The sequence below is a fragment of the Phocoena sinus genome, chromosome 4 (assembly GCF_008692025.1).
Source record: "Phocoena sinus isolate mPhoSin1 chromosome 4, mPhoSin1.pri, whole genome shotgun sequence".
In the NCBI taxonomy this organism is placed as follows: Eukaryota; Metazoa; Chordata; class Mammalia; order Artiodactyla; family Phocoenidae; genus Phocoena; species Phocoena sinus.
The window spans coordinates 114,292,609-114,308,779 of NC_045766.1; the positions used below are offsets into that span (position 1 = coordinate 114,292,609).

At 34.5% G+C, this 16,171-nt stretch overlaps 1 protein-coding gene across 7 annotated transcripts in view; it reads right to left on the reverse strand.

Annotated features, from left to right (window-relative positions):
• The window catches only part of ROBO2 (roundabout guidance receptor 2), a 594,883-nt gene that overhangs the window by 67,025 nt on the left and 511,687 nt on the right, over nt 1-16,171 (reverse strand). For all 7 annotated transcript variants that reach the window (XM_032630901.1, XM_032630900.1, XM_032630902.1 and 4 more), the window contains exons 15-17: nt 10,266-10,497; nt 6,851-6,975; nt 4,382-4,553 (exon numbers count right to left, since the gene is read on the reverse strand). In XM_032630901.1, the coding sequence (XP_032486792.1) occupies nt 4,382-4,553; nt 6,851-6,975; nt 10,266-10,497 (529 nt within the window). The remainder of the gene's footprint in view (nt 1-4,381; nt 4,554-6,850; nt 6,976-10,265; nt 10,498-16,171) is intronic.

Below are 16,171 nucleotides of genomic sequence, written 5' to 3' on the forward strand. Positions count from 1 at the left end.
TACATGAAACAAAAGGACAGAACTATGAGAAAAAAGGAAATAAACAAGGGGAATTGTATGATATTCATATCTTTCTATCTGGAGACAATTTCTAAAATGTGATGCAATGAAGGGGAGTCCAAAAATGGCTGAATAGCATTCCTGAGTTAAAGAGACAGTAAAACTCAGGCAGACTCAGGGATTGAATTTAAGGAACAGAATATCAGATAAAGGTGGGTAATATAAAATATTTTTTCTTAGTTTTAATTTATTTGAAAGATAGTTGATTGTTTAGAGCAAAATCAATAATAATACTTTAGTTTGTGTATTGGTTTTTATTACATGTGCAGGAGTAAAATGTAGAACAATAGCAAAAAGCTTGAAAGGGAGGAAAATGGAATTATATTTTCTAAGATCCATATAGCATAGGCTAATCCTAGAGTAATCATTACAAAAATAAGTATACTTAACAATTCAATAGTGAACATAAAATATTATACAGGAAGTCATTTTATTCATCCAAAAGTAATCAGTAAATTAGGAAAATAGGAACAAAGTCCGATAAAAAAAAATAGCAAAAGGGTAATTCTAAGCTCCAAAACATCAATGATCACATTAAAGATAATAAACATTCCAATTAAAAGGCAAAGATTATCATATTGGATAAAAAATAAGGCCTCAAAATATGCAATTTAAATAATACAAATGTGCATTAAATACAAAGACATAGGAGTTAAAATAAAAGGATGGAAAAAAATCACAAAACGCAAACACACAGGTGTACTAACATCAGACAGAGTAAGTTCCAAGACAAAGAATCTTACGAGGAAATAACGTGAGGCATTTCATAATAAAAAAGCATAAGTTCATTAAGAAGCTATAACAATCTTAAAATATACTCAGTTAAAACAGAGTAGCAAAATACATGAAACAAAAACTTATAAACAAAAAGGAGAAATATACAAATCTATAATTATAATAAATTGTCAGGCTCTTTTCTTATTAATTAAAAGAATGCATTAACAGAAAATAAGTCAGGACTTTAACAATACTGCCAACTGATTTGACCTGACATTTATTGAACGTTCCATTTCAATATAGAAAAAGAAAAATGAACATAGTTTTTAAATGCACAAGGCACACTCGCTAAAACGAAATTCTGGGCCATAAACTAAGTCTCCATATTTAAAAAGCTAAATTCATGTAAAATACACTCTCTGACCTCAGTGGAATTAAATTAGAAATCAGCAACAAAAAGCTATATGGAAAATACCAAAACATTTGGAAATTTAATAGCACATTTCCAAATAACTTCTGCAAAACCCAAAAATTTTTAGGGAAAGTGAAAAGTGTTTTCAACTTTATGATAAATGGAAACAGAACACATCAAATTTGTAAGATTCAGCTGAAGAAGTGCTTAGAGGGAAATTTATAACTTTAAATATTTGTATTAGAAAAGAAGAGAGGTCCAAATCATTGATATAAGTTTCTATCTTAAGAAGCAACATAAAAGTAAACAGAAGAAAAAAATATCAGAAATCACTTAATTAGAAAACAAATAAATAAAACTAACAAAGCCAAAATTTGTACACTGAAAGAATTAATAAAATTGATAAAACCTTATCAAGATTAAAGTTGGAGAGAGGGAAGAGAGAGAGAGGGTAGGGGGCAACGAAAAAGGAGAAGAGAGAGAGAGCATCAATCCACAGTACTTATGAGTAAAAGAGATGGCATTACTACTCATCCTGCAAGCATTACAATTAAAGGGATTACAAATAAGGAGATACTGCAAATAAACATGTGATAATAAATTCAACAATTTAGATGGATTAGACAAATTCATTGGTGGGCAAACACCAAAAATCCATTTACCACAACCAACAGAGAAGAAAAAAAATCTGAATAAATGTAAATTCATAACAATAAAAATAATGCACAAAGAAAACTCTAGGCACAGATAACATCATTGAATTCTAGAAGATTTAAGGAAGAAATAGGACCAGGCCTACCAAGACTCTTACAGAATGTAAAAGAGGAAGGAATACTTCCCAACCCATTAAAGCTAGCCTCCCTGATCCCAAAACCTGATGAACACATTAAAAGAACACTACCTATCAATATCCCTCATGAACATAGATGCAAAATTCTTTACTAAATGTTAGCAAATCAGATCCAGTAGTATCTGTAAAAAGCATAATATATCCTGACCAAGTGGGATTTATCCCAAGAATGCCAGGTTTATTTACCTTTGAAACCATAGAATTTATCATATTAACACAAATAAGGAGAAAGAAAATAGATGATTATCTGAATACACTCAGAAAAAGTATTTTGCAACTATTAAAATAAGTGAGTGAAGTTAGTAAGGCCATAAGATAAAAGGGAAATACATAAAGATAAATTTATATATAACATAAAGTAGTTGAAAAAGGGAATTTTATAAATTCACTTGTAATAGTGTAAAAAACATTAAACAAGAAAAAGTTTAACAAAACATATGTTAAGGCCATATGCTGAAAACTACAAAATATTGTTGAGAAAAATAAAGACAAATAATGGAGAGTACATCAAATTCCCACAGAGAAAGACTGACTATGAAAATGTTTAATCTTTCCAATTTGATGTATAGATCCATTGTATTTTTAAACATAAATATAATTTTTCCAACATAATTTTGTAGAAAAAACTTTTCCAAATTTTTCTTCCAACATAATTTTGTAGAAACTGACATGCTGATTTGAAAAGTATATGGAAAAGCAAAAGGTCTGGAACAGTCAAAAAAATTTTGGAGAAGAAAATGATGCAGTATTCACATTACCTGATTTCAGGACTTTCTATGAGCTATTAGTAATCAAGACACTGTGGTTTGGCATATGGATGGACATATAAACAAATGGAATCATACAGGGAATCCAGGAATGGATCCACACATATATAGTTAACTGGAGAAAGGAAAGTTTTTTCAGTGAAAGATACCTATGCATTTTGATTTTACATAAGGAAATAAATAAGCCTCAACCCTCAAATCACATGCAATTACTTCAAGATGAATTATAAAAGCTATGCATAAAAGCTAAAACTATAAAGCTTCTGGAAGAAAATACCTTTGCTATCTAGATTAGGACATAGTTTCTTAGAAAGTACTAAACATGAAAGAAAATTTTGGTAAATTATACATTATGTAAATTGAAAACTTTTGCTCATCAAAAGACACTATCAAGAAAAGGACTAAGAAAGCCATAAATTGGGAGAAAATATTTGTGATACAACCTATGACAGATAATTTACATTGAAAATGTACAAATAACTCCTCTTAGTAACAAGAGACAAATGACACCATTTTAGAAAAGGCAAAGACTTGGAAATTTTACAAAAGAAAATATGTGAATGGCCAATAAGCACACGTGAAGTTGCTCAAGATCATTAGTCATCGAAGAAAATTGAAGTTAAAATGACAATGAGGGACTCTTACACTCACTGAAATGGCTAAAATGACAGATGGCAACATTAAATGTCAGTGAGGATGTAGAAAAACTGGAAGTCATATTCCTTCCCAGTGAGAGTATAAAATTATACAATTTGAAAAAATATTTAGAGTTCCTTATAAAGTCAAACTACATCAGTGCTGTTAGCCAGAAATTCCACTTCTAGGTAATTCTCCAAAAGAAATAAAAACATATGTCCTCAAAAAATCTTCTTACACATTCTCTCAAGAGAAAAGCAGAGAAACAAAATATGATACATTCACATGATTGAATACTGCTCAGAAATAAAACATATGAATTGCATAATACATGTATGAGAGAATCTCAAAAACATTATGTTCAGTGAAAGAAGCCAGACACAAAATATTATATTCTGTATGATTCCATTTATATATATTTCAAGAAAAGTCAAACATAATCCATGGTGATAGGAAGCAATTTTCTGTAATGATGATAGTAGATTGAATAGGGATTTCTTCTTTGGGATAGTTTATTTGGATTACTAGTTTCTTTTGGCCTGTTTCTGGTTAATTTTTGACATTTTTCTGGCTTAGAGGAGGTACACAGATTTGAAACATAATACGCCTTCTTCAGTAACTGCCTCATTTCCTATTGTATTTCAAAGGCATCAAAATTACAAATGAAACTATAGATTACAAATAATTTTCAAACCAACTTTCAGCATGTAAACTCTTAATGATTATGATTTTAAGAAGTCTGTGGAAATCCTAAGAGCATAGGCAATTGCTAAACATTTTGTTAGAAGCTCTAGTCAGTTTATTTGCCTACATGATGTGTGCATCTTATTACTCATTATTTACTGTATTTCCACAGTTCGGATGTAGATTCAAGAAAATAATCTACCTTGTTACCGGTTGACTGATTCTAAAACACATATCATATGGATTGGTACTCACCAATTATTATTGGCTGTGGCTCACTTTTTACTCCAACTCCTGCACTGGTACTAGCTGCAACCTCTACCCGGTATTGAATACCTGGGAATAATCCACCAATTATTACAGATCGAATGGCTGCATCCACAGTTTTGTTGATGTGGAATCGTGTTTCATTCCCCAGACACCAGATCTATAGAAATGTAAAGTGAATATCAAATTATTTTTTTCTGGTAATTAGTTCATTATAATTGATTAAATCTTTTAGTAGAGACCAATCTATTTTCTAGTCTTATAGAAGTATTTGTAAATGACATTTTCTAAAGCCTAATTTCTGCTGTTTATATATATACGTATGTATGTATATATATATATGTGTGTGTGTGTGTGTATTAAAGAACAACAAAAGAAGCTAAAACTATGCAGCATTCCTTTATATTTTACAATCAACACTGAATGCTCATAGTACAATGATTCCCTCAGCACCTCTGCAAGGTCTGGAAAGTGGTCCTTGATTGCAAATGGTGTTTAGGTATGGATTAAAACACACAAATTCCTCTGCTTAATTTATTTATCAAGATTTATTATACAAAGAATTATTAAAAATATGGTGATTATGAGTTGTAGTATCCAAAGTATATAGGTGCACATCGAAGTAATTTATATTTCATTTAAGAAAATATTAACTTACACAGAAGTGGTTAACAAGATTAATTGACTAAAGTTATAGGTATTGACTGAGATAAAATTAAAGCCAATATTTACACTGACAGTAATAAATCTTAATATTGATCAAAACATATTTATACATACATACACATGCATGAGAACAGAGTGGTGGGAAGTCTTTAAACACTGATGTGAGAGATGCTAGGCTTGTACTTCCAATAAGAATCAAATTTTAAGTCATACATTCTTTTGGGATATGGAAATCTGTTACTGTAAAATGTGTTATAAAAAATTCTACTGTGTGTACTTATTTGTATTTCTATTATACAGTATTTATAATCTACATGGGGACACGTACATTGCTTGTTTCTGAAAGAGGTAAGTTCCTAAAACTTTTTCTTTAAAAGAATGCCTTTGAATTGCAAATGTCTTTTATTTAATCTATGAAACCTAAGTTACTAGTGAAGGGTTATTTAGCCCTTACCAAAATATACACATTTTTACCAAAATAGGACAATCTCATATGAGTGAGAAAATTTACAGCTTATGAAAAATTATCATGTTGTGAAAAAAGTCAATATTTAAATAAATAGAAGTTGAAGATATTTAGTCCTAGATGATATAAAAGTAAAATCCTAAACTCATTAAAAAACACACACACTCCAGGGTAGATAATGTTTTGCTTTTAAAACAATGTGTCCTAACACTTATAAAATTTCTGATTTTATATAATTATGCTACTGTAAAAGCACTTACTCTTATTTTCTTATTCACATTTCTTTATAATGTGATGAGAATAATTTTAAAATAAATTCTTATGCAAATTTAGTCCATTTGCTTCAGTAACTTAACCATTAACTTAGGAAAATTCTACTTTAACTTTCACATTTTTTCCTAGAAGTAACAATGTTTTGAGTAAAACTATTCAGCTTAATTTCACATGCCACCTATGAATTTCCAGGGTGAGGTGGGGTGTCTAGTTTTCTTTTCTAATAGATCTACTTAGTATGTTATTATCAGATTTCTATAAAAATTTATTAATAGCAAAAAAGCATAGTTTTGAATTTTTACAAGATTTAATGAGGTGTTTTACTCTCCCATGTGGTCTAATCACATCACAATTAATTAGAACCTTATTTCTCAAAGTTAGACAACTTGTGATTCTTAAGTGATGTCGCTCAAATGATGGTGAAGAAACAACGAATATATACTGTTTCCAAATAGCAACAAACTCATCAGTTGAAAAATAAGAGTTTTTCACAATTTGTTTTTTCAATGGCTCCCTTTTTTCAAGTGAAATATTTTACAGAACCTTTTACCAATAACTTGGTAAAAGCAGAATTTACAGTGGGAGGCGGTACTGCCCACCCTCTTATCTCCATCTCAACTCTTTAAACTCCTGAAGCATCTTTTTTATGAGAATACAGTTTAAAAACAGCTGTTCTAAGTCCCATTACACAGAAATCTAATAACAAAGATAAAGGCACTCTCTAGGATAGGGCTTCACTATCTACTCTCTACCCTGTCTCTCTAAATCCCTGAGGTTCTGCAATCACATTATTAAAACAAACAAAGAAAACAACAACAACGCTGCATTCTTATGGTTTGCTTGTCCAACTGAGTTTGTGTTATCTGTGACCTTGGAATTAGGTTCTATGCATCCTATGCATTTGCTTCTTTACCTCTCACACAAAGATATAAAATATTACTTTACACTCAAACTCAATAAGAGGGCCACTCGAAATGTTCCCCCTCCATGTGACCCTGAGACTTCTCTGGGCACTTTTACCTGTGAACTTTCCTTCTTCATCCGGGCCTTACCTTGTATTCTTGGATAATTCCATTCTGATGGTCAGGGGGAGGAGGATCCCAGGAAACACTAATACTTGTGCTATTGTGGCTTCCAACAGTCAGCACAGTGACAGACTGTGGTGGGGCACTTGGGGCTGCAGGGGAAGTGATTAGAATAAACACAAGCTGTAAGTCTTGGTGTACATTAAGACTGCTTACAGAATATGAATATAAAGACAAAATGCAAGAAGGTCTGGTTTCCAGTAGTTCTGAATTAACAGTGACAGTTAAAAAAATAATCCTTTATATATAATGGATAGATTAAAGCAAATACAACAGCTATGGTAATATGTCCTCAACAATAAATTTAACAGCTAACATTCAAATGAATGTTTCCTATGTGCCCAGAACTGAGGTAAGAGTAAGATTTAATTCTCATAATAACCTCAGGAAATAAAAACAACTCTTATCTCAGTTTTACAGATAAGGAAACTGAAGACTTAGCTAAGTCAAATAATGAGGGAGAATTTGAACCCAGGTATGTCTGATTGATACTAGAACTTTGGTTCTTTTGACTCTAATAGGCTCCCTTTTTAAAAAACAAACAAACAAAAAAACAACAACAAAAAAAACCACTGCTATCAAAAATGTTCTGAGAGTATGCATTCCAAAATTTTATGTTATTATCTCTGAGTTTTAGCATTACTGACAATCTTTTTGTTTTGTTCTGGTTTGCGTTTAATACATAAAAACAGAAACACAGCTATAAATTTCACCAATGCAGGAAAAAGACACTTCTGTTTTCGTATTGAGAAAAATAATTGACTGTTATAAATTGACCCATAATTTAAGATTTAAAACTTATTTTATATTGATGAGCAAGGAACTCTGATGATATAAATGAAAACAGTTCATGTTGGATCAAATGTGAAATGGACAGATTTTAATTTCCTACAGTTCTCTTCCTTTATGGGAAAAACAAATCAAAGTACTAACAGTTAAAGCAAAATTCAGATAATTTTGTGGTACAAAAGAATTTTTACATATAAGATCAATGCTTTCACAACTACACACTTAGTTCTTTGAAAACGTGTACACTTCAAACATAAAACATATTTTAAAAGACTATCGACAGGGGCTTCCCTGGTGGTGCAGTGGTTAAGAGTCCACCTGCCAAGGCAGGGCAGCCGGGTTCGAGCCCTGGTCCAGGAGGATCCCACGTGCCACGGAGCAACTAAGCCCGTGTGCCACAACTGCTGAGCCTGCGCTCTGGAGCCCTCAAGCCACAATTACTGAGGCCAAGTGCCACAACTGCTGAAGCCCACGTGCCTGGAGCCCGTGCTCCAAAACAAAGAGAAGCCACCGCAATGAGAAGCCTGCACGCCACAACGAAGAGTAGACCCTGTTCGCCACAACCAGAGAAAAGCTTGCGTGCAGCAACAAAGACCCAACGCAGCCCCCCGTCCAAAAAAAAAGCCTATCAATAAAGTTTCCCACGTTTGATAAATCTGTCACAGCATATTTCACTAAGGTATAGTCATCTTTGCATTGAGTGTAAGACACACACAGACACGTTACCACCATACTGCTCTTTATCACTCCTCTGTGTGATAAGGTTGCTCCAAAATGTGGTACAATGACATCAATACAACCATTTGCCTACCAGTTTTGTAGTTATTAAGTAGACTTCATTGAAAAGTAACATTTTGGAGAACTGGTTTCTCATCTGCCTTACCGCCAGCTTGGCGAGAACACCGTGCCTATTTCCTGACCTGTCAATTATTACACAGATGTGAAAGAACCCGCTCATTGCTCCCAGACAAGCCCAGCTGAGTTCCAATTTGTTCCCTTCAGAAGGCCACAGAAAGCGGAAATGAACGTATACCGAATGGTGACAAATGTCTAGTCTAGAGGAAAAGTCTAACTGCAGTGAAATTGATTTTTGGAAATATGCTTCAAATGTAGCATTCTGTATTAAATTTACCCACCCCACTCATTAGTTCTACACATTATCCACATAAAGTAAAATTTAATGGGGGATAAAGATCCTATTATTAATTTATTTTCTTTACAAATCTTAAAGGTAGACTAATGATGCCTTTAAAAATATGCACTTCAGCTCATGTCAGTATATCACACTGTAAACCAATATGAAGATAACATTTCTCTGTGTTGCTTATTATAAGATATGTATAATTTAAAAGTTCTTTGGTCAAACATGTACATCTATGTTACCATGAACAACCTACACACATTTTCTTAAGGTTGCTCTTATATTGATTTATATAAAATATGTTTTTGTAGGCTTCCCTGGTGGCGCAGTGGTTAAGAGTCCGCCTGCCGAGGCAGGGAATGCGGGTTCGTGCCCCGGTCCGGGAAGATCCCACATGCCATGGAGCGGCTGGGCCCGTGAGCCATGGCCGCTGAGCCTGCGCGTCCGGAGCCTGTGCTCCGCAACGGGAGAGGCCACAACAGTGAGAGGCCCGCGTACCGCATATGTTTTTGTACATAAAATTAGTACAAAAGCAGAAAAGGGGGGAATTTATTATAGTTGGTATCTGATTTTTTGTTCTTTTTTTTTTTTTTTTTTGCGGTACGCGGGCCTCTCACTGCTGTGGCCTCTCCCGTTGCGGAGCACAGGCTCCGGACGCGCAGGCTCAGCGGCCATGGCTCACGGGCCCAGCTGCTCCATGGCATGTGGGATCTTCCCGGACCGGGGCACGAACCCGCGTCCCCTGCATCGGCAGGCGGACTCTCAACCACTGCGCCACCAGGGAAGCCCGGATTTTTTGTACTTTGATGATAACATTCATTATAAACCTCTAGTTTAGGGAAGGAGACGCTAGAAAATGGACTGGTTGAGACCAACATTAATTTCATGTCTATCACAGACTGACTTTAAAAGTATCTGCAGGTAAGAAAAGTTACAAAAGGAAGAGGGAGAGGGAACATCATTAAGAAGAATGCTGCTGCAAACATGCAAGGGGCCTTCCGGATTAGAAGTTATGAATCAGACTGGCAGAGCCCATAGGGAAGGAGGCTTATGAAAGGAAATGTCATGCTTTACTCTACCCAAACAAAGAGAGACAAAGAACAGCCTGTGTACTTGGGTTTCCATTAGCCTGTCCTTTCATGAAGCCAAATGAGCTAAATCCATGTGTAAAAAAAAAAATAGGAAAACATTATAATCAAATTCCAGTGCACTGAAAAACAAGATTTGAAGCGAATGTTTCCTTAAGGAAAATTCAAACTACTTGAATGTCATCTTTTTGAGTTGTTAGATTCTATGAAATTCTCACAATAAAAGGACAAAATGATACTTCCTGGATTGACTTTTAGAACCTCTTTTGCTACCCTTCTAAGGAAGATGATAAACTAGAACTTCAACAGAAATTGATTTCATTATGGTTTAAGTTTGGTTTATGTTAGAAATCTGAATACTGACCTTCTTCAGTAGTACGAACTGTTTTAGACTCACTATCCATTCCTTGGAACTCATTAAAATATGGTCGAACTTTAATTTCATAAGTCACCCCCTTTTTCAGATTGACTAAGACAGCACTTCGCTCAGTCGGGACTTTAGCATCTAAATTCTGCCATGTTGATGTAGCCTGCAGGCCTGAAGTCTGACGGTACAGCACTCGGTAGCCTTGAATAAACTGGGGTTGGCGATCAACCTGAAAAACAAAGCAAAAGACTTTTGAAACCAAATGGAAGTGTCTGAGTGATGCCATGGCTTTCTAATTCATCTCCCTGCTTCTAATATCCTTTTCCAGTTCTGAGTTCACGTTGCTCCTAAGTTGTTATTTCCAAAATGAAGAGTGGAACAACATTCTCTCCTGTTAAAAATACTTCATAGCAGCTAAGATACTCAATTAATTCAAATTCTTTGGATTAGCACAAAAGCCTGTCAAGGCCTAGACATGCCAATGTTTCTAGCTTTGTTGCTCGTCTGTTCGTTCTCTTTTTGTAGTCAACAATTCTCATTTTTGTGGTTTTATATGTAGTGTGCTATTTGTCCGGAATCTCCATTCTCATCCCTTGTTCATTCACTAATGCCTTCACTCACTCAAACATTTTCTGAGTTCCTACTAAGAGGTGCCAGTTATTCTGTTAACTCTGAGGGTAAAAATGGAGAATGAGGGGCTTCCCTGGTGGCGCAGTGGTTGAGAGTCCGCCTGCCGATGCAGGGGACACGGGTTCGTGCCCCGGTCCGGGAGGATCCCACATGCCGCGGAGCGGCTGGGCCCGTGAGCCGTGGCCGCTGAGCCTGCTCATCCGGAACCTGTGCTCCACAGCGGGAGAGGCCACAACAGTGAGAGGCCCGCGTACCGCAAAAAAAAAAAAAAAAAAAAAAAAAAATGGAGAATGAAAGTAGAGTCAGTCCCAGGCCTCATGGTGCATAGAATTCAGGTAGAAGGTGGGCATTATTTAATGATCACTCAAACAATGGGCAGGTTACATTCATAACAAATAAGCATACACAGATATTATGAATGAGTTGTACTAGGAGCTAAGAAAGCATAGAGTGGAGAGGAAGTTGAGTGGTCAAGAAGGGGAGACAGTTTCCTGGAAGAAGAACAAGTGCTGAGGTCTGCATGGAAAGTAAGACTTATTTAGGGGAAGAAGAGTAGGAACAGAATGTATAAAATTCCTGTAGCTGAAGGAAGCATATGAAAGAGACTCAAGAGTTGTGGCGCCAGAGCGTCTGTTTTAAATGCATATGAAAAGCTTATAACCATTAACAAATATTAAATGAAAGACATTTATTAAGTTACCAACTTCTGGCTCCTCCAATATCCCACTATTGGCACAACCTGACAACTTTCTTGATCCTTTCATTCATTTGAGGTACAGAGGATAAGCAGCTGTTTTTAATAAAAATCTGAGATTTGGAACCTGAAAACCAATATCAAAATATCAAAAAATATCAAAAAACAAGTTCTTGTTTTACATTTATTGAAGAGTCTTTATTGGAGTTACCATTGTTTCATTTCAGGGATAAAGGGACTTTTAGCTTTTTAAACTTTTTTAATGTCTTGCCATTTTTTAGAAATGCTTGACAAATATAACTATCACAGCACCTTCTTCAATTAATATTCCATATGCTGTAGTTTAGTAGCCATATTTTAAGAAGTCTTTAACCTGACATATTTCACTGTCAAATATTGTGTAAAATTCAATGGAGAAGAGATGGAATAACCTCATTTTAGGAAGGTTGAGGAGAGAGCGGAAATAAGGTGATGATGGAAACGGTTACTTCAGCTTTTTAAAAATGTCTTTATCCAACTGTTAACACATAATAAACAGAAGGTATTCTTTCATGTATTAACTTCTGGCATTTCTTCATTAGTTGCAGCATTTTAAAATATTTTTTTAAGTGAAGACAGAAAATTAAAAAATACAGAACCTCAATCAAAATACAGTGAAACAAAGGGACATTTTTTTGGTATTTAGAATGTCCAAGCTAGAAAAATCCATAAAGTTGGTAAACATGAGCATGTGTGTTTCTAAGTATAGCTAATTCCAGTTTCACAGATGAGTCTTCACCCACCTGACAGTTTTCTAACCCTCAAAGATTTGTGGAATTAGTGCTACACTTGTATGAGGTTAGGTCAAGGAAAAGTAAGCTCGGTTCTGATACCAAAGCTCATGATCTTTGAATCCTAATGCATGCTAGCAGTTTGTGTTCATACCAAAATACATATTTTTTGAAAAGCAGAAGTTGTTCTGACATTATAAAACAAGGCAAGTAAAAAGCAAAAAGGTAAATTTATGAGAGCCAGGAGAAATGCCTTTCATCAAAACTGTCAATGTTCAAAAAAATCCCTGCAGCATATGTTAAAACAACATTAAGCTTGCAGTTTATAAACTTCTCTGCATTCACTTTAAGTGAATTTATATACTGAAAGAAAGACATAACTCACAATAATAGCTTGTTAATACTGAAAGAAGCAAGCTGTGTTTTTAAGAAGGACATTAAGCAGCTGTTTCCAGATGAAGGGAGTCTGTAAATCAGGGTAAATTGGTTTTATCCATGTTTGGTTTTCATTAATTAAGTGTTTTAGGACTTTATGAAGCTAATGTTTACTACACAACATTGCTTTGCTCACTTCAGTGTACACTGCCTTCAACCAGTGTATTCTAATGGCCTACTTAATAACTAAATAGTTTAACTTGATTTTGCGCGGTTGCTATACATTCTTTTCAGAAGGAAATTTGTTGTTACAGGTGAAAGCAAAAATGAAAATGCTGCATATTACCTATTAAAAAAATAGGTGGGACTTTTAGTGGATATGTGCTCTACAGCATTGACTTTTGGAGCACCTTTTGACAAGTGGTCACTTTTGAGTTAAACCTTATCTTGTCACTAGTTTTATTAACATTCTAGTTATAAGAAGGAGGATTTTCTTTTAGAGTTGATTATAATCAGAGTCCAGCCACAAATCCATGCATGGGCTTATAGAATTTAAAAAATTGGTATTTTCTGGTATCTGAATACAAATGAATTGTCTTAAGGAACACGTGAAGTGAAGAGAGTTTCAGTCTTCAGGTCACAAGGTCTCTATTAAGTGACGGCTTAGCCTTTTAAACTTTCTGAGCCTCAGTTTACTTAGTTTGCTCAAATAATACGCATATTACAAGGGCACAGAAACAATTAAATGACTAATACAGTTTAAAGCACTCTGCAAGTTTTAGAGCTGTACAATGATAACGCATTGTTATGTAAGGGATATACTAAAAATGGGGGCCCATATGTGGCCCTCAAATCATCACTTTCATTAAAAGGTTTAAAGCGAGATGCTCAATATCTATCATTTCAATTTTAAAAATTCCATCTATACTGAAAATTCAAGTTGAATTTCCTTTGGTGGGCTTAGCCTTCTAAGTAACTGATCTGGGTTTAATTGAGTTCTGAAATTCAAGTTCGCCAAAACTCTCTTTCAACTCCAGTAGCTGTGATGTTTAAGGGGCAAGGGGCCTGTAATCCTTTTTGTCCTTGAATAAAAACAAAACACTCACACACAAAAAAACTAGAATAATGATTTTAAAATAAGGGATTTATTGCTATTTTCTTTGTAAAACAGCCATTTTCATCATTTTTACCTACCCTCATTATAACAGGAGTCACTTTTAGAAAGTAGCCTTTGTTAAGTATTGTTGCTTTAAGATTAGACTTGTGGGGCAGGCAGATGGTCTTTCCAGTTCAAACATCCTATGTGTTTGGTAATAGAATCCTGCCAACTATTGATAAACCATATCAGCTGACCCCTAATCGAAATACATGGGCTGGGGAATATATTTCTTCCCTCAAACATCAGCATGTCTATAACTCAAATACTAACAGTGTTATAACTCAAAGAACATACACATTTAGCAAGTTGAAAATATGACATGAAAATGAAATATTTGGTTACAATTTCTGTGGCAACTGATCTGACTAAGTTTATTTCACTAAAATTTACCTCTGAAATATATACTTATCTCATGTGTAACTACAAATTCGTGGGGAATTTGTGATATAATTGAATGGTTTCTTTTTTTTTTTTTTTTTTTTTTTTTTTTTTTTTTGCAGTACGTGGGCCTCTCACTGTTGTGGCCTCTCCCGTTGTGGAGCACAGGCTCCGCACGTGCAGGCTCAGCGGCCAGGGCTCACGGGCCCAGCCGCTCCGCGGCATGTGGGATCTTCCTGGACCGGGGCACGAACCCGTGTCCCCTGCATCGGCAGGCGGACTCTCAACCACTGCGCCACCAGGGAAGCCCCTGAATGGTTTCTTTTTTAAAGTAAAGTTAAAATGTATGAAAACAACTGATTTGATCATTCAACAGACAGTTACTGAAAAAGTATTTCATAATGAATGCTTTGTTCTGAAAAAACAGAAATGAAAACATGAACTTTGGACTCTCAGAACACAAGCTCATGAGGGATAGAGATATGCAAACTAGAAATGACAAGTTTCTTGGGATATAGAGATGAATATGACAAGGTCCCTCTCCTGGAAGAACTCCCAGACTATTGATCTGAAATTTTTATCTAATTTGATTTATTCTTTTAAATTCAGTGACTTTTACAGTGATTAACTTCATAAACATAATGACTTTGATTCTTACCCAAATAATTTCCACATTTAGGAGCAGCTTAAAAAAGAAACCCCTTCAAAACTCACAACAAAGCAGAAAAGACTTTTTCAATTTAGAATGAGGAAAAATCTGTTGTTAAAAATATAACCCTTTCCTTGGCTTTATTTGTTTGGTATCTAGCCAAAGCTACAGAAAGATGGAAGAGCCATGGCAAATGATACCCTTCCTGTGCCATTGGAAAAATGATGAGGTCATTATACTCCCTTCACGGGAGCAGAAGAATAGAAACCATTATATGCAGAAAACAGAATAAGTCTATGTGAAATTAAATCAAAAATAAAATTGGAAACAATGTAATCTTAAATAATCATAATTACTCTTAAAACATGAATTTAGTTTTATTTTTTGTTAAAGCATTACCCAGTTTGGTACTCACTAAACATTTGACTAGTGTGGTTTAAGAAGTAAAGTGCCCCATCCAGGATCATATGTTGAAATTCCACAGTTAAAAGGTATTTCTTTCAACTAAATATTTGTCTACAGTTTAAAGTGAAAAACACAAAAAGCAGGTTTAAAGTAAGGAAATTCTAATCCTATCTTTACCTGTAAATAGATGTAGGCTACTGGGAACACTGTTCAACCTGTCTGCGTTGGTTTCCTTTTACAAGTCTATAGAACTGGACAAAACAGCCTTAAATGTTAATTTAGTTTCCTCTGTTCAAATAAATAATGCCTCTATATTTCCCCGTATAGATGTAGATAAGTAATAATGTTGTTTCTGATGCCTGAGGATAGAGTTAATCACTTCCTCTTTGATTGAAACCTGTGTTTATAAAATGTGTACATACGGTTATGGCCCTTATCCCTGTGTACCGTCATTAAGAATTCCCACGTTTTTCTCAAGCAGATTTGTGTCTCTTTATACAGTGTTTCCCCACATCTAGTACAAAACCGGTCCTCAAAAAATGCTTGTTGAACTATGTTTGCTCAATGGTTTTATTTATAAGAGGACACTGGAATAATTCTCTTCATTGTGTTTCATATTTCAAACATAATTAATTAAGAACTGACGAAAAATAACTGTTTTTCCTTTTTCAACTTCTTTTGTTAAGGGAATTGATGGAAATGGGTGAAATAGTTAGTTCCCTAAAGAAACTTGGATTCTAAGGGGGAAAAATCCATTTTTTTTTTAACTTACAGTCATTCTTCTACTACCACAAAAACAATAACAAAACTAATAGTCATAATTATAAATACTTTCTAATTAAT